This window comes from Catharus ustulatus, chromosome 3, assembly GCF_009819885.2.
Source record: "Catharus ustulatus isolate bCatUst1 chromosome 3, bCatUst1.pri.v2, whole genome shotgun sequence".
NCBI lineage: Eukaryota > Metazoa > Chordata > Aves > Passeriformes > Turdidae > Catharus > Catharus ustulatus.
In genome coordinates, this window is record NC_046223.1 from 34,633,004 (window position 1) to 34,652,077 (window position 19,074).

Here is a 19,074-nt window from a genome sequence, read left to right on the forward strand (position 1 = left end):
TATAGGCAGCTTTGTGTCTAACTCATTATGGGGAAAATAGAGAATCATTTCCCAGCACACCTGGCATTGTGGAGTGGATGCCTATATCTGATGTGATCTGTTGACCTAGTTATGGTCTGGGATGGAAAATGTGATTTGACAGATTTTGTATCCTGTTTTTTCCCCCTGATTTCCACTGGTCCCTTTCCTGAAGGTTAATGGGGAAGGGTTGGTGCAGAATCCAGTTCCTGCCTTCCTGACACACTTTGATGCTCTGACCCCCTTTGTGCACAGAATAGAAATGGCCAGCTTGAGGCTTGATCAGACCTCAGCCTCCTGTTGTTTCCCATCAGCTTATATGACTCTCCTGGGCTTCTGTGGCTGGAACTGCTCTTTTGCTGCTGTGCATAAAGAGGCACCATGATTTATGAATCAATTAATCACTGCATGCTGAGGAGCTGTTCACGGTAGTTAAACAGTGAAAATAAAATGCTTGAGTCTATAATAAAGACGGATCATAATGAATATGACCCTCTATCAGTGAATTCTCTCCCTCCCTGTATTATACCCCCTACCCAGTTTCTCAGCACAGCTAAACTATCAAGACATGAAATTTGTCTATCTCGATGCATGGGGTTCATCAAATTACTTAATTACTTGATAAGAGTGCTGTCTATTTGTGGCATTTTTTCCCTCCTCACACACACATGCCCTCTGTTTTTGCTGCTAAAGTTGTTAAAGCCACAAAGAGAAAAGATTCTGATACTCTTGATTTTAAAACTTTTATGACTACTCAAAAAAAAAAATCCACCAGTAAGTCTCGAAAAATTAGGGAGGGGCAGCTGAAGTCTATGCTGCCTGATCTGTAAAACCGCAGAAATGTGGTGTGAAAATTCCCAGAAATATTTCCATCAAATAACTGTCACTTTTTGCTCTGTGCAATGCACATATCATTGCTGTGAATTTCTAAAACTGTGTGATACTTTAAGAACCAGGCAAGTTTGGTGACAAGCCTGCCTTAAGATTGCTGTTTGGCTTTACAATTTGCACTTCAGTGATGGTAGTCAAACCAGGATGCATGCTGCCCTCTGGGCAGCACCACTGATGTTCAGATATCTACCCATGAGGTAAGACTGTGAGACAAGAGGCTTTAAACCTGATTATGTGGTTTTGCATTAAAACTGTGCTTTCAGAAAAGAAAATAATTCTTTACAGGTTATTAAGTCTATACATTTTGTATTTTTAAATGAAAATGTTTACTTTGTTTTATGTTATCAGTGGATACCCAAAATACTGTTAGAACTTTCATTAACAAGAAAGTGGTTTGTTTTAATTTTTTTTCTCTTTTTTTGGCTGAAAAGTGTATATTATTTGGCTGAAAAGTGTAAATTATTTGATCAGCTATCCATCTGTTTTGAATTCTGAAAAGGATTTTTGAGAGTGTGGTGATACTTTCAAATTTTTTTTTTACTGCTGTTTTTGAAGTGTTAAATTTTTGTTGCAGAATATTTCCTGCATTTTCTGAATAGCAAAAGTTGATGAGTAGATGGATTTGTGAACCTTGCTACAAGTCCACTGGCTATAGTGGAGTTGCTCTTAATCTCACCTGTGTAACTAAGAGCAGATTTCATTCAAGCCAGAAATTAGGTGCAGTGGTGTGAAGCAGGTTAATTCCTTTTCTGTGCCATGCATTGAAGCTTGCAGTGGAGTTATAATATTTACCACTTATCAGTAAAATAATTTTTCCTTTCCAACACAATCTAGTTTCTCAGTTTTGTTCAGCTCTGCTGCTGGCATATGTTGGCTATATCTAATGGCCTTTGTTTGTATTCTAAGCTTATCTCATAAATTTTTTTTTGAAATGCATTAATAATGTTTCACTGTGGTGACCACAGTTAAACATTTCTCTCCTGTCCCCGCCTTACCCTTCTCTGTTTGATTTTTAGGACCCAGGTTTCTCTTCGGTGATTCATGAGAAGCTCCAAGTTCCCAATACCATCCGTAAGGCATGGAACGAGAAGGACAACAGATGTGACGTTTGTGCCACACACCTGAACCAGCTGAAGCAAGAGGCCATTCAGATGGTGCTGACCTTGGAGCAAGCTGCCAACTCAGAACATTATGATGCCTCACCAGGCTCTCCCCCACCTCTCTCCAATGTCCCCACACTGGTGAGTCCCCGGCACATGGGCAGCCTGCAGCCCAGGGACTGGGCGTACGTGCCTGCTCCTTATGCTCCATCTAACTATACAGCCTTTGTTGCCAACAAACACAGTGGAAAACCCAACAGTCTAGGAATTGGAAATGGGGTGGAAAAGAAAAATGGCTCTCCTGGACACCAAGCCAAGGTCAGCTTTCAGATGGCCACCAGCCCCAGCAATGGTAACGTTCTCAACTCTGTGGCTATCCAGGCCCACCAGTACCTTGACGGCACCTGGTCTCTGTCAAGAACGAATGGAGTCACTCTCTATCCCTACCAAGTAAGTATTTTCAAATAGCAGAACATACTTGTTTCCTTCCCACTGAAGCTGGCAGGGGCATCCTGGCACTCTTTGCTCCTGTGGGTCGAAGCTGAGCTGCCTGTGTAAAGTGAGCTCTAGAACAAGGAGTGCTATAAATCACTGTCTCCCTGTTGGGGGAGACACACATCAAAAGCAGTATTAATGAGAATAACTTCTATTAATTCAGCTGTTACTTATAGCAGAACCGAGCTGTTGGTTTTAATGGCAGATAACTGATCATACAGTATTTTCAGTTATTTGCTCACACAGTCCTCATTCACTTTCACTCAGAATACTCAGTTGGAGCAACAGCTGGGAGCCAACCACACTTGTTTACTCCCAAGTGGAAAGTGGCACTTGTGCACCAGTGATTTCTGAGCTGGTATTCAGGAAGGATCTGGATGATATTTCATTCCATCCTCTGTGTGTATGATAATTTGAGTACATATAGCAGGCACTAACTTCTTTGACATATTTTAAGTTGCCTGCATTCTTGATGCCAGTGGGTCCAGTGATCTCCAGATCCTAGCAGTTCTGGGAGATTTCAATGTACTTTTCAGCATGTTCTTTTTCCTCCTCTTTGGTCTATTGTTTTCTAGTACACCACGGCTGTAAGTTCCTGTAGAACCCATCCACACCAGAGGGCACAGAAGAAGCTTTTTTTTGTGACAGGAGGTTGGCATTCTGACACACTGAACTGCAACTGGTGGGATTTTCAGTGTACCCAAGAATTTGCAGATTGTGGCAGAGGCCTGTTTTTCACATGTTCTCACAAATGTCCCAGTTGGCTTCCTTAAGCATGTAAATAACTTTGGAAGTTGGTCTTTCTACTAAATAATGAACATATTCCAAGAAAGATCCCCAAATTAATACTTAACTTTTATTAGTATGACTAACTGATATTACAGCCAGAAAAAAACAATGTTATTCATATATTAAGATATTGTCATGCACCAAGGCAAACTAGGTAAAACCAGAAATGAAGGTACAGCTATTTTATCTAGAAAATATGTGACTTTATGCTTTTGTGGATTTATGCTCTACTGAACCTGACTCATATTTGGGTAGGTCAGTATGTGATCATTGCTTTCATCTAAGAAAAAAAATGTGATCTATGTTTCAGCTAAGAAAAAAGCAAACCTAAACAAAGAATGCACCTTAACAAATCTGAGTAACTGTTATTTGTGTTGGGAAAATGAGTTCAATTTTATTGCATTCACTATCTTTTAGGTTCTTGTTCTGTGAAAATGGGGGTTTTGCTTACTTTCTATAATGTTTGCATTTCCTTGACGAATAATTTTGTCTTAAAAAGAATCTAATATTCAGAATTGTCTAGACTGGCTGATTCTGTAGTTTGGATCCAGTTAAATTCAGGACTCCTTCCTACCCCTGACTTTCAATAACCTTGAAATAGAAAAGATTGCCTGCTCTCAAGACGCCCCTCAGCCATTAAAAAACCCTAAAGCCAACACAAAACCCAACCAAAAGCCCCAACTAACGGCAAAATAAACAAAAAATTACGAACAACAACAAAAAAATCCTAAATGAGCCTATCAATGCTGGTCTGTGTTAGAATATGTTCATGGGAAGTTTCATCTTTTCCTTTAAGATTCTACTCTAAAACTCTCACTACACTCAAGTTGCCACACTTAATTCTCAAGCTGAGAAAAAATAAAGATAGCTTTTGTCTTTAAACACACTCAAACGATTTGAGTGTTTGTTTACATAGTATCTGTATTAGAGTGGGAATTAGTCAAGTAAGAAGGAAAACTGAAAATTAATTTGTTTGTAATTTCAAATACTGGTAAGATCCAAGCGGTTTTTTTTTTGCTTTTGTGTGTAGAAACCAATCTTACTGCAGATTTTCAGAACATTTTAGATCTCTGTCCCATATAAATACATTTTTTGTTATGCACTTAGATTTGCAAAACTCTGCTGGGGTAGAGCACAAGGAAGATGAATCTGTTGTCTCATCTTAATTAGAACCCTTCTTGATTTGGAGATGAATGAAGAAGAAGTGGTGCTAGCCTACTTACTTGTGAATGTCTATATATTAAGTTTTCTTGCCATCCCTTAAGGATAGTGTTTAGAAAAACTTCATTTTGTGTTAGCTAAGAGGAGTAGAAAATAATTCCTTGGAATGAAAAGCCTTGTACTTCACACAAAGAAGAGCAGTACCCTTCCACATCATAATCTTGTTAAATAGATGTCCAGGGAAAAGTCAGTCTCATGGCTCTAGACTTAATGGCACCTGTGCTAGACACCTCCCATTGTAAATCAGCTTTTGTTAGACAGTCTAGATAACTTGAAAGAAATGGTTGAGTACCTTGAAAACTGACTGTGATGTCTTCTTTAAAGTGTCATCAAAAAAAAGAGACAACACAAGCTTGATAATTACATTCTCTGGCTCAGAATTGACTCACTACAATTTTAAGTACCAAAAAGTATTCTTACAATTGTAAGTTGTACGATGCTACTCCTTTAGCATCTTCCCTTCCAGATTGCCTAAAATTGGAAACTTGTTATGGGTAGTTAATTACTACTTTTGTTTCAGTTCCAGTAGAAAAACAAAAATAAATTAGTATAAAAGGGAATGTTGTGATAGTGTAAGGCTCAGCTGCTGCAATAGTTTAGGACAAGTCTTAAATGAAATGTCACTATTCAATTGATTTCACAGAAAAGAGCATTTTCCAAAGTAAAACCAATTGGAATTTATACATTACCAGGTTTAGTAATGTATTATATGTTTAAAATCTGAAAAAATCGAAGTGTACCAGATTAACTGGCAATGCAAAATGTTTCTAGTAATTTCATGGATGCATTATTGGAACTAGTGAATGGAGTCTCCTAAGAACATCAGAGGAACAACTGCTAAGAATCTTTTAGGCAAAACTGATCCTTCTTGGAGATGAGGAGATGGGCCCGATGAGCCTGTCACTCTCCACTGTCCCTATTTTATATGATTCCATATTTAGGCACTCTTTGAAACAAAAATCTGGTTCTAAAGATCTGTGACTTCCTCCAGGCCTGACTCAAAAGGTCTGAATCAAATTTGGGTGGTAGGTCGTTTTTAAAAACAGGGACTCAGGGGCAGGGAGACGGAATTGATTCATCTTAAACAAAGAGCATGACCATTACAATCCTTCTATGGAAACAGGAATGCTGAAATGCTCAGGGTGAAACTGACCTCTTTCTGTTAATACACACAGAAAAGTACCAGCCAAGATTTGGTAGAATTTGATTTGGTGTGAAAATAATAATAATAATGCTCTTTCCATGCTCATCAACAGGTAGCATTTGTATGCCCCTGTGGATCAGACTGTTTTGACACCTGTAAAGACTTCTGTGGATCTCCCAATCATTCTAAGGGATTTCAGTCCTTCCCTCCTCAGAGAAAACTTTTAAATTGTTGAGGTTTTACCTGAGAAGAACTGTAATTATTTGTGCAGCTGCTGGTGTGAATTACAGGATACCACAGTGTTAAGTACACTTCTGTTAGTTACCAGTGATTACTGAACACTTCCAAAGAAAAAAAAAGCCTTCTGGGCCTGAGGTACTAATGTAAAAAGTTCAAATTCCTTGATGAAATTATTGCTTCTTGCCATTTTTATAGAGAATGCAATATTAAATTTACTGCATAACACTTTTATTGCTTCATTATCACAAACCGATTAAGTAGCTGGAACAAGAACACCACATTAAAGTATAAGATTTGAGTCCTTAGGATTTCAGACTGATTCAGGGTTTGCTTTCAAAGGATAAGGAGTTGATAACAGTGACTAGATTAAGCTGGTTGTACTTTTTCTAGAGTCAAAGCCCTCCAGTTTTTACTAAAATATTAAATTATCTGTTTGGCTTTCGTATTGATGTGCCTTTAAACATGCACGGCATTAACCTCATGATGGTGGGTGCCCCAGAACATAAAACAGTAGGCATTTCCTTGGTATTCTAGTTACTCTCCTGGATCTGCACGAGAATCTTTCATTTCAAAAGGCAAACAAAAGGAAATTTAGCACAGTGTGTTTGGTAGATTTCAGTGATAGAAAGGTCAGAGTGAGCCCAAGAACTGGGGAAAGTCAACAGTTCCAGGAACAGTTTAGACAATAAAGAGAATGATGGGTAACAGAAAATGTGGGGGCTGATGTGGGTGAGCACCTTCTGCTCCTGACCTTGAGGCTGTGAAGTTTGACTTTCATAAGCAACAAAACAGTGCATGTAAGGATTTGAGTAGGGGCTTTGTGAACAGTGCATATTCACGCAAAAAGTGTTCCTTTCTCCCCTGCACTTAAAAAGACTCTTGACCAAAAGTTTAGATCTTAAACTACTGAGGGGCTTTTGGCCCCAGGCATAATGATCTCAAGCCTATTTGGAATTATAAAAGGCTTTGTTTGTGTACAATTGAGGAAAGCCTACAATATATTGCTTTTTGTTACTTCTTTATGTATTACATGTGTTTAGAAGAACAGTTCTCTGAGTTAGTACCAGCTTGTTCTGGAGCTTTGCTGTGATGAATGATTTGTTTGGAGTTTACTTAGGTCATGGCTGTCATATAACACATCAGTTCTTTCAGGCCCAGGCTTTTAAAAAGAAACTGGTAATGATTAGAGTTGGGTGCAAGATGGGGAACCAATGCTTGTGTGGGAGGTATTTCCATCCAGGATTTTGATTCCAAGCTTTTTTCCCAGGTCTTTGCTGTATAATTTATTTCTTTGCTGCTGTTTCTACTGCTTCTTAGTGTTCAGCAGGATAAAGATAAAATGTTAATGATTGCTACATTGGTACCAGGGTAATTTAAGTAGCTTCTAAAGCATATAAAGCAAGGTAGAAGGAATCAAGTTACTTGTTCCATCTGCAGACTAACAGGTGTCTTCTGTAATTATTCCATGCTTCCTAGAGCCAGACCTATTTTACCAAAGCATCTTAGCAACAACAGAAAAAGAGATTTGTGTACTGACCTTTCTAGTATTGTGTTCTTAGGCAACTGCACAGTCCACTGAGATACCAAATGCTGGAGGTATTTTGCCTTTGTGCAGTTAGGCTTTTGGCCAGAATTTTTTGGATGGCTTATGTTTCAAAAGCAATGGGTATGGTGGCTCCCTGAATGTCGTAAAAACCTTTTTGTTGCTATAACTGTGAGCTCGTGAATGATGATGCTGAGCAGACATGTGCAAATTCTTGCGCTGTTTTTTTTTTTTAATTGACCTGGACTCTTAAAGTGACTCCATAATCAGACTATACACTGAAAGTGCAAGGATTTTATTTAGAAAGATTGTTTGACTGGGCTAAGAAAAGGATTGTCAAACAAATTCAATGGCACTGAAATTATATCCTTGCTTGATTATCTCTGTTGCCCTCTTCCCTCATGCATTAGTTGTTATCTCTGAAGTAACCTTCCTCTGTCTAAAAGCCTTCTTAAACCAAGTCACTAATAATTAGATATGACCCCACTAAAGTCAGCATATGTCATCAGTTGACATTTTACCATGACTGTTTGATCATCCAATTTGTATAGTACAGGAGTTGGCTATTTGTATTTCATTCCTTCTGTCTACCCCTTCAACTGACAGCCCAGTTGTATACTGCTTTTCTAATATCATCTGGGAGGGAAACTGGAGTCTATGTGAACTGTAGGAGAGGTTTATTTTTTTGCATTACTCTGGCATGATTTGATCTCTTACGGCATTTTTATGCATGGCTTAATGACCTTAGAATCATTACTTTTCCCCTTCATGATACTGGGGTGACCAAGGGAAGAAAGAGGTAAAAGGTATCCCATGGACTGAAAAGAGCTAAATAGGCTTATCCTGTGAACATGAAAACCCCGTGACTCAATTGTGATGTGAGGAAGAAATCTGGACTATTATAGGAGTGAGTTAATCCTGCAAATTAGCAAAAGCCAGAAGATCACAATTAGTGAGGATTTGGTGTCTTGGTTTCCTTCCCTGCTTGTAGCTTAAGGATTTTGTCCACATGTGAGACTAGTTTCATTTCTTAAATAATAGCTGGGCTGATTGCTTGCATTAATTGAAAAAAATATATAAATTGAGAGAAGGCATTTTAATAGTGAGAAAACTGATGTAGCTGTGGGATAGAGAAGGAGGAAGACAAACTGATACATTGGGGCAAAATTGTCCTTTTATTTCCTACAATGTAAATAAGGTGGCACATAAATATAGAGAAAAATGGTCAGCTCCTGCTAGTGCAGCCAATCTGAAAGTAAGAGGGAATACTTTTTATGCAATGTAGTTTTTTGGAACTTGTTAGAAAAAATATCGAGGCCAAAAGCTTAGGAAAATTCATAAAAGGATTATGTGTGTATGTGGGCAATAAAAATGTCCCTTCTTTATGATAGTAGGATAAAAAAGTGGGATATAAATTGCTATACAGAATAAGGTATTTGATCTCTCATAGTCTGTGGAGAAGACTTGTTTAAGTACATCCAATATCTAGGTAAAGACTTGAATTTCTGAAACTACCACTGAATCTTGCTGGCACAAGTATAACTGGGTTCCCTGGGAAGAGGATACTCCGTACTTAGATGAACTCTGTGCCCCTCTGCTCTGAAAGTGCGTGAGAGGTGCTGTGTTTTGGAGGGAGGCCTGTGATAAACAGGTCAGTGAGAAGTGCTTTTTCAACAGTTTCTACATTTCCAGAGCTCCATTTAAGTGTTGTACATTTCAGAATTATTTTAACTTTTAAAAAGAAAAATTCCTTGCCGAAGTGTGTGAGGATTCTAAAAGTTCTCTGGGGTTGAATCATTCATGTGAACAAAATGCTGGTCTTTACTTTTGCAGAAAGACTGTCTTGTGGGTGATAATCCTATATTTTACTAATTGTTCAACATCTGTTGCAAAGAGAGAGGAAAAAGAAATGTACTAAACCAAAGGCAACTCATTCTAATTGAGATCAGGAGGGGATGACAAAGGAATTGGAGAGCAATTTTTTTTAGGAGCTTACCTTTAAATTCCTAAGGGATAGAACTCAAAAATGACACAAATCAATGTACTGTCCCACTAACTCATTGCTTCTCATATTGCTTTTGCATAAATGGGACCTAGAATTAAGATTAGATTTAGAAACACCATATTTTTGTGCCATTTTTAGAATTCTGTTCTTTGACTTCTTTTTAGAAAAGTATTTGAGACTTTAAATAGGAAGAAGCATGTTACTATGCAAAAAATAAACTTACAAAGCCTTTTGCTTTGGCACTATGCTGTGCTTATGAGAAGTAAGGAATGCATGGCTAGAGCCTCATCTAACTCTGAAATGTGATTCCACAGAGCTATCATGTAAAACCATTGTTTTCTTTTCTCCAAAGTGCTTCTGAAATGGCATCCGAGAGGGAACATCAACTTCTCTGTTGGGCCAGTTCGCTTTAATTCAGTAGATTTGAGTTTAAGTGGTTGGTTCTCCACTTGTATTCCAGGGCACTGAGGACTTGAGAGATGGGTGTTGTCAGATAGAATACATTTGGGACCAGACCCTCTTCTGTCTCACTCCAGGATAATGGCTTTGCAAGTGACACGGCTGCAGTGGTGTAATACAGATAAGAGTGAGAGCAGCATCATCCCTGTAAGATCTGATCAGCCAGTGTATGAGAACAGCTGTGGTGATGGGGGCAAATACGGCCTCTTGCACTCAGAGGGGGCTCACTTCCCTTTTGGGTTGGTGAACGGGCAAGCTTTTTTTCTCCATTCTTTTTAGTGTCACCCTGCTCTGAAGAGTCTGTTGGAACTGCTCTTGACAAATGAAAGCAGAAATCTGATTGTTCAGCTTCTTTTGAACTTTGAATGTGTCAGGACGTGTTTTATAAAGAAAAAAGAAGAATTGCGTCTGTACGAGGGTGAGAGGAAGCCCCTCTCATTTAATGGAAACATTTTAAATTGCAAACTGATTTAAAGAGAAACAAAGTTGCACTTCACCTTTTACTTTCACATTACCTCTCAAGCAGAATTTAGAATTGCTCCAAAGGTTAAAGGAATGAAAATGAGCTTTCATCTTCCAAGAGGCTGGTTTGTTCTCATTGTGGTTAATGTTGCTAGCAAACCTCAGCAGAAGGATCTGTAGCTCCTCCTTGTATGAGAGCACTGGAGGTACCATCACATCTGTCACTCAGGTATCTGAGCACCTGGGTTCTATACACCAGGAAAGCTCAGGTCAGGCTGGTAGATGTGTCAGGTGAGTAAAGTACAACCAGTGCAAGGTCACAGTTGTGTGCGCGTGAAATGTTTCTATTGTGGGAGCTGTTTGAATCAAATACTTGCATCTGTCAAGTTTTACTTCAAACTGATTTTTTTTTTTTTTTAGCTTGGGAAAGTGGCGTCTGTATGTGTATATTAAATATCTGCCTAAACTTATGTAAAGGCTTTTGGCTAGTGGGAAGGGCAGGAAAAGAATTAAGAGTTGGAGCTGCACTTGATGAAATCACTTCTGTTTCCTTGACTTCACTGTGGCTGAATGCTCAGTGTCACTGGATGATTATAAAGCACCTGTAATGTGAATCCTCCTACTTCTTTACACTAAGGCTATTAATAAAAGCAGAGTTTAGGCCTAGTTTTGTAAAAAAACTCCACTTTTTGGAAGTATATATGATATATTCTTTCTTGTAGAAGATGGATGACAGATACGATTTATAATTGCTTTCCTTCCTGACAGGTTTCAGGCTGCTGGAGCTGGATTTAAACAAATCATAAATACAGTAATATCTTTGTTTTATTCTTGTATATTTTCTCAGTTATTACAGTGCAACATAAAAAATGGAAAATTATTTCAAGTGCTATTAAAGAAATTATACAGAGTGCATCTCAAGAAAATGTATAGTAATGAGATACTACCAGTGCTTAATTGATCAATCTCCCTGATCCCTGAAGACTTCATGTGAAGTTTGTTGCCAGTGTGCAGGAGGTAGAAAAGGATGTGACATGATTGGTAACTGTACCATACTGATACATCAGAGACAGCACTGAGAGGGAAAATCCACTCAGAAAGCTTTGTCTACATTTGGACCAGTTTATTCAGAAATAACTTTGAAAAGTCTTGCTGTGCTAGGTAGGTTTAACTGAGGCTTGGTTTGCAAACTTGTCAAGATTTCTGATTTTTTTTTTTTTTTTTTTGCTTTGAAGTAATGTAAACCAAAAATATTATTGTTTGTCCTGTCCAGTAAATAATATAACAAGATACTATTCAAGTGACTTATGAGAACAAAGCAGTAAAAGGTTCCTGGTCACCAGGCTTCAGAGGGTGTCCTAAAGCTTATCTATTTTATTTTAGTTTTAGATGTAAATGCTGAATGAGGGATCAAGTTGTTTTCATGCAGCTAAGTGCTTTGGAGGGAAAAATCTAGTTCTCATGTTACTGACTTTTCATTGTTTTCTGTCCTTAGTCAGTTGTCACAAAGGGTCTTTGCCTCTGTAATCCTAAATGCCAGGATATGCCATTTGCAGCCAGGATTTAGTAGCGATGCTTATGATCTCCTGACTGTTGTCTTGCACTTCAGAACCTTTGTAAAGATTCTTTTAAACATTGCCACAACCCAACTTATCAAGATTTATTCCTATCTATGTAAAAGTAGATGAAATGCAGGCACCTGACCTGCTTTAGTTCAAGATTTCTGGAAAGGGGCTTGAGACAGGGGTTTTATGTATAGAAGAATCTCATAATCTGCACAATCTCATTGATGTGGATTTCTCTGCTTCCTTTTCCATTCACTACTCAATCACCTTAATCATATATTAGGAATATTTACTGCTTCTCCCTGCCATCTCAATGCTTTGTCTCTGAAGCAGGGACAGTTGGCACCAGGGCAACGGGCCATTACTTCTGTGGCCTCCAGGCATTTTATGATTCAGTGAATATGAATAATAAAGCACCTTATTCCTCTGGGGAAGGTGATTTCAAGTGTGGCAGTGGAGGATTATTATGGCTTGGTTTCCTTTTGAGCCTGAGTGGGAGGGCCCCTGTAGGTTATAAATGCTTAACAGAAATACTAGAAAACAACTTTTTCACTCCTAGTATCCCAGTCTATCTGCTGTAAAATTTTATATGATTCATGGTTTAAAAAAATTCTTTGGTAATGCTATTGCTGCTAGTATTCTTTTGCCCAGTTTGGATACATTTAGTAGAAATGCCTCTTTATAATTTCTTGAACAATCTTTAGATGCTACCACAGAAATCCAAAGGACTTATCAGTAGCCACAGCCCTACTACAGCAAGATTAGCAAGAGTTTGTGCTTAGGCCATTAGAGAATTTGCACCTGAGACTTTTTAAACATTGCATGGACATGGAGTGGGAAAAATGAAATTTTACCAGGAAACATATAACTTAAACCCAGTTAAATTGGTAACTGTAATATTTTGCAGGCTTAAAGTCCATATCTCTAAAATGATAAAAAATACTTGGAGGACGGAAACAAATTTTATTGTGCTGCACTTTGTGTTAAGAAGTGGATGTACAGGAAAGTTGAAGGATATGCCTTGGGTGGCTGTTGTGCAGTCTGTGAAGAGATGAGAGAATAGCCTTTTCTCCTGTTACACTCAGGACAAAAAGGGCCATCTTGTCATTTCGTATGTTGAGGTTAGATTTTTCTGTGCCTGCCTGAAACAATCAATATCAGAGTGGATTATGAAACAAATCATAAGGGCTCAGAACAATCTGAAAAAACATTGGTAACAGAAGGGACTGACTAAAAATATCTTGCTGGTTGATTGTTTTTTTATCTTCAAATACAGCTTGAGCTGGAATTTTTATCAACTGCTCAGAGTTCATACACTCTGCCTTTTACAACAAGCTGCTACTGTGCTTTCTGAGAAGAAAAGAAACTTGCAAATAAGGACTTTGCCTTAGTGGGATTCACTTGAAAGCATGCCCTTGGGAAAGAAAAAGACTGCAGAAGTTCTAAATTGACCTCTGAAGTTTTTAGGCTTTATCATCGTTGAAACGTTTTTTCAGAAAGCTCCTGAGTCCAGGATATATCTTTCTTGTTTACTCTGCCTTGATTTCTGACTTTATAAAAGTAATTCCAGGAAATGCTAAAATCCTGTCGTTCTCCCAGAGTGCTCTGTTTTTTCCTAGGGAACCTTACAATACTTCTTTGCTGCTGGAAAATGGAAAAAAATTAGTTCAAAACAGTAGTATTTTTTTGTTGGGAGTTTTATAATCATCTGTTCATGGTGGATAAGACTGAACCCTGTGTGAACGAACCCCACTGTCCGTAGGGGACACTGCAGTAAGCATCAGCAAGCATTAGTTCTAGGAGGCTTGGTTCTTTGTTATCCTATGTCTGAAGTACTGCTCTGTATTTTGGAGCAGGTTCATGCCCATCTTGTATTCCCTTTGTCCTAGAGTAAGTGTCTGTGCAGGATGACTTATGGAGTGCCTATAGTAAACCTTGTGAAGAGGCAGTGGAACCTGTTATATTGATTACAGCACTATACTTGCTCTGACCTGTGGTCAGTGTTCCTTCCTTTTACATGTTACTATGGAGCAGCAAATCAGTCCATGATGCTCTATTAAAAAAAAAATAATTAAAATAGAATAGAGTTCCTTTAAAAATTAATTTAAAAGTAACTTCTGAAAATTTTACATTGCAAACCTACTAAATAAGTTGGAAGGGAAACATTCAAAACAGTTCATGTGCAGAGAAAAATTCTCTGTACAGTAAGCCAAAATTAAAACTGAAGATAACAATGAGACATTTATTACAGTTCAGAATAGTTTACTAGAGTTCAGGCATAATTTCACATGGTATACTAGTTTGTTGTTGTTATATTTGAATTTCATTAAGTGCATTTAATTAAATCTATTGTAAATCTGTTTTATCCTCAAGGGACCAGTTAGTATAATCCTTCTGTTTGCTTATAAAAATATCAACCAATTGTTCCTGCAAAATTTTAATCACTGTTTATTTTTAAACAATAGTGAGGTGCATTTTGTCTGTTTAGTTTTTTGTGCAAAGTCCTTGGGGCAATGAATTTTTGTTGTTGTTTGTGTCCTGTGTAGAAGAAACTTTATATTCATTGTCAGAGTGTTTTTAAAAAAAGATAAAAGGAAGAAAAATAAGTACAACAGTGCTATTTGAAGTTATTTGAGGCTGACTTTAAAGAGAAAGAAATGAATGTAGTTAGTTGTAAGACTTGATAGTATACTTTCAGACAGTAATAAAAATGAGCAAATTCTATTAGTAAGAATTAGGAAATAATAAGCCTACAAGGACTCAAAATTTAAATAATGACAAGAGTCTTAGACAATTTACAAAGCACAAATCTACCTGAGATTAATGTAGTTCAGTGACAGACAATCATGTATAACAAAAGCTGGAAGAGCATGCTGTGGGTAAGTCCTGTGAATGAGTTTTGCTGTGAAAGTATACACAGCGTAGCTGTGAGTAAAGAATTGGTCATATTCCAGAGCCAAATGCATTAGGTAGCAAGATTCACAAGACCTTGCATATGCCTGTCTTGTATTTGTCTTTACAACACTTCTCCTGGACAGCAAATCATACACAATCATTAAAGTTGTGTGGTGTCTACCCTTGCTTTGATCTGAGTTCTGTTTTAGTGGAAGATAATTCCTGAAGAATCAGGTTGTTATTTGTCCATTTAAAAATTGCCATGATAGGTTATACTGACGGAATTTGAAAGAATATCATCTCTTGAGGAATGACTGCCATTTGTTAGTGCTGCATACTGCTGAATGGATATTTAATTGTTCTCCTGCCTTTTCAGAAACAACTGTAGAGCATACCCAGGGTAAAGCCTGTGCCCCTTCCTTTCTCTAATTAATTTTTCAGAATGGTGTAATTTTGAGAATATGCATGTCTATAGTATATGTCTTCTAAAGTGATCACCTTTTTTTTTTTATTTTAAATTCACATCTGAGAAAAGTAAAGGAGTTATGTCTCAGCATTTTCTCAAAAAGAGTCATTAAAATCATTGATGAGAGCCAAATATTGTTCATCTGACCTTATTTAGCTGGTCAGTGGAGATTGGGATTGGTATTAATTACTCAGTCTGCAAGTGAATTTGCACAAAAATTAAAGCTGAGAATGGACAGTTAGCATGTTTAAAATTCTTAGAGTACAAAGGCCCTAAGGGGATATGTGGGAATGTCATCGTTGTACAGTAAAGCTGTCACAGTTACGACTGATTGTGATGGTTCCTGCAAACCAAAATGCAAATTGCATAAACTGGGAAAAGATCACTGTGTACACTTGAATTAAATGCTAGGTCAGCTTTGGATAATGTAGTGTTCAGTTAGAGCCTGGAAAACTGTGCTTGGCTTGGATCCCTTCAAGACTTGCAAATCTAAACTGAAACAAACAATTTGAATGGAAAGCATGATAGAAGTTGCGGCAAATGAGAGAGGACAAAAACATGATTAGCTTGGAAAATAGAAGTAGTCTAGGAGCATATTTAAAAATCTGAGGCTGTTTGTTGCTGTGTATGAAAGATCCATCCCATTCCAAGTAGAATGCTCTACCAAGTGTGTCCCTGATGGTCACAAGCTTATCCATTTGTGCCACTGAAAGGGAACCAGAACACAGAGAGACCTACTTACTAACGATTTACAGCATGCACCAACTAAATATAATCTGATGTCCAGTTGAGGATGTGCTTCTCTTTTTTTTGCTTTCATTAGCTGAGAAGGCAATAAATCTAGAACAAACAGAAGACAGCATGGCATAACTGAGCACCTTGTCAGTCTGTGGAATTCACCCCAGGAAGTGGCCTCTGAGTCAAATGCTTACAGTTGGGTGATTTTTATGACTGCTAATAACAACTGTAGCTATGCAAACTAAGGTAATAGGGCAACCAAATGTATGGCTTAGGGCATTCACCTTCAGAGCAGGAAGCAACTGTTTCTGCCCGGTTACTGGTCTCATTTGAAGGCTCTTCTGGAACCTTTTGAATTCTTCTCATGTATTCCTGTTAAGAGTTATAATTGTTGCTGTAATAAAATACTTCTAAAACGTTAGCAGGATGCCTTTATTATTAACATGAAAGAAAGATGTGTACATTCATTGTGACAGAGATTAGAAAGACCAACCTTGTTAAATTTAGAGGTCATTCCTGTTGATTTGTAACTTCTGCAGAGCAGTCAGGGTTTTTCTTCTTCAACAAAAAAAAAAAAAGCTAAACACTCCTCTGGCAATGAGACACTTTCATGGCTGCTCCCACGAGCACTGATAACTCGGTATCAGCTGTTGCCCCATCTTCATGTTGGTACAATGAAGGAAGAAGCATCTTCAAGGGACCACTTATAGTAGGGACAGAAAAGGGCAAGTTGGATCGTTGTGGTATCTGCCATCACTAATATAACTAAACCTGTGTCAGCAGTTTATAAAAAAGCTGATATTCATGATTTCTTTCTGATGGGGAAGCCACTGGAATGGTACTAGTTTCCAAATAGAAACTTTCTAGATCCCTGGGGGTCATTTCCATGATCAGGTTGGTAAGAGACCTGTCAGATGTATTGATCTTAGCCCCCTTGAGATGATTATGTGTGTGGACTAAATTTGCATTATGCTGCATTCTTCTTCAGGAATTATTGTGGGAATCTGTCAGATTTTTTTTTCCATACTGGAAGTGATGTAGTTTTCTCCTTGTATTTTCATGGTAGAATTTAACCATATGTCTTTGCTTAAATAAAGACTAATGATTCCACCTATGTATGGATAAACTAATTGTAGTTTTTATTTCTTATTCTCTTGCTAGCTACAGAAAGAGGTTCCTTTCTGGGTCAATAATGCCATTTAAGTTAAGTCCACATGCTGTCACACTCTGGTAGCTTCTAGAGCTGTTCTTGTCAACTGTCAAGTGAAAGGTCAGTGTCTCACAGATTGTTGTTTGTGATAAGGAAACAGCTACAGTATGATTTGAACTCCTTATGATGTCTTGACATTGCTGGCAGTTGGTAACTGATCAGAGAAATGAAAGCTTGTTTTCATAACAAATGCATTACTCTTGCACGCAGTAAAAGAGAGCTGTGCCTCAGCTTCAAAAGTGCAGTCACTTCATTTAATAGCTGCCCCATGTGTACAGACAGGAGTCAGACATACTCCTCTTTCGATTGCTGCACTTGTTATTTTAGCACAATTAGCCTGGCTGCTGAGGACTCAAAAGGTAGCTGATGCAACAAGGGATTACAGTGAGAGTGCTGAATCTGGATGTCTGAAATCAACTTTAACTGAGTCACACAAAAGAAAGGCGTTTTCTCTTGTAAAATGTTACTAATCTGATAGAGAGTAAGTCATAGTGGAAAAAGATCCAATTAATTTCCAGCCGCACAGCTTTATAATGCAGCAAGACATACAGGTAACTTAGAGAATTAACAACTTCATAAAAGTACACTTGAAAAAAACACTTCTGAAAGCTGTAGGCAGCTTCAGCTTTCCAATAGATTGCAATGTTATTGCTTGTTATTGCTGTCTTCTTGACAAGAAAGGAAGCAGTTTTATTGTGTTATTGCACAGTGCCTTTTTTGCATTACTAAAATGCTTAGAGACACAAAATTGAGAACAGAAGCTCTCTTTGCTATCTGATGTTCCTATTTTTCATTTGCAGAGTTGGTATGGGAATATGCCAATTGGGAAACCTTACCTTGCTATTCTGTCAGCAGAGGCTTGGCTGGTGGAACTGTGAATGAGAGGTCTATGTGGACCTGGCTGATGGTGCTTTACTTGAAAGGTATTGAGGGTATTGAAAAAGGTAGTTCTGATAGCTGTTGTGGTTTTGTAGCAAGGTAGAGGCTGTACCTTTCAGAAAACAGTTTGATAATTAAGAAGTAGCTAATAAATTAAAAAAAAAAATAAAATTTGCATACTTTGTCACGCTGACTAAAGGAGTACTGCAGACTAGTATCTACTTCTGTACAGGAATTGAGTTCTCTTGAGATAGATATTTGCTGTCCTGAATGCTTCAGATCATGAAATTTCCCCTGCTCTAATATTGTTTTCCTCTGTTTACTTTTCTGATTAATAAATATATCAAAATAAAGCGAGGGAGCAAGAAGGCAGCTTGATCAGTACTGTTTCAGACTCTGTACTGATTTCTTTTGATATATATACAGTACTATGATGTAGATACAGGATGGGTCAGTGAAAGGAGAGAAGTGGATGTTGTCTGCTTTGACTTCAACAAGGCTTCTGACATTATCTCCCATAACATTTGTGTAGATAGGCCAGGAAATGTGTGTTAGATGGACACTGAGGCAGACCAAGAACTGGCTGAATGGCAGAGTTCAGAGTCCTGTGATCAGCAGAGTAGAATCCAGCTGGAGGCCTGGAGTCACTGGCATTCCCCAGGGATCAGTACTGGGTCCATTCTTATCCAACTTGTTTATCAGTGGCACAGGAGGCCCCCTCAGCCAGTTTGCTGATGACACCAAACTGGGGAGTGGCCGATGCACCTGGAGGCTCTGCTGCCACTCAGTGGGACCCTCATAGCCTGGAGAATTGGGCAGAGAGAAACCTGGTGAGGTTCAACAAGGGCAAATGCAGAGTCCTGCACCTGGGGAGGAACAACCCCAAGTGCCAGCACAGACTGGGGACTGACCTGCTGGGGAGCAGCTCTGCAGAGAACACCTGGGGTCCTGGTG

At 38.3% G+C, this 19,074-nt stretch overlaps 1 protein-coding gene across 1 annotated transcript in view; it reads left to right on the forward strand.

Annotated features, from left to right (window-relative positions):
• KIF26B (kinesin family member 26B) overlaps positions 1–19,074 on the forward strand; it is a 284,770-nt gene that overhangs the window by 86,471 nt on the left and 179,225 nt on the right. The window contains exon 3 of the mRNA XM_033054728.1: positions 1,926–2,459. Coding sequence (XP_032910619.1) covers positions 1,926–2,459 — 534 coding nt within the window. The remainder of the gene's footprint in view (positions 1–1,925; positions 2,460–19,074) is intronic.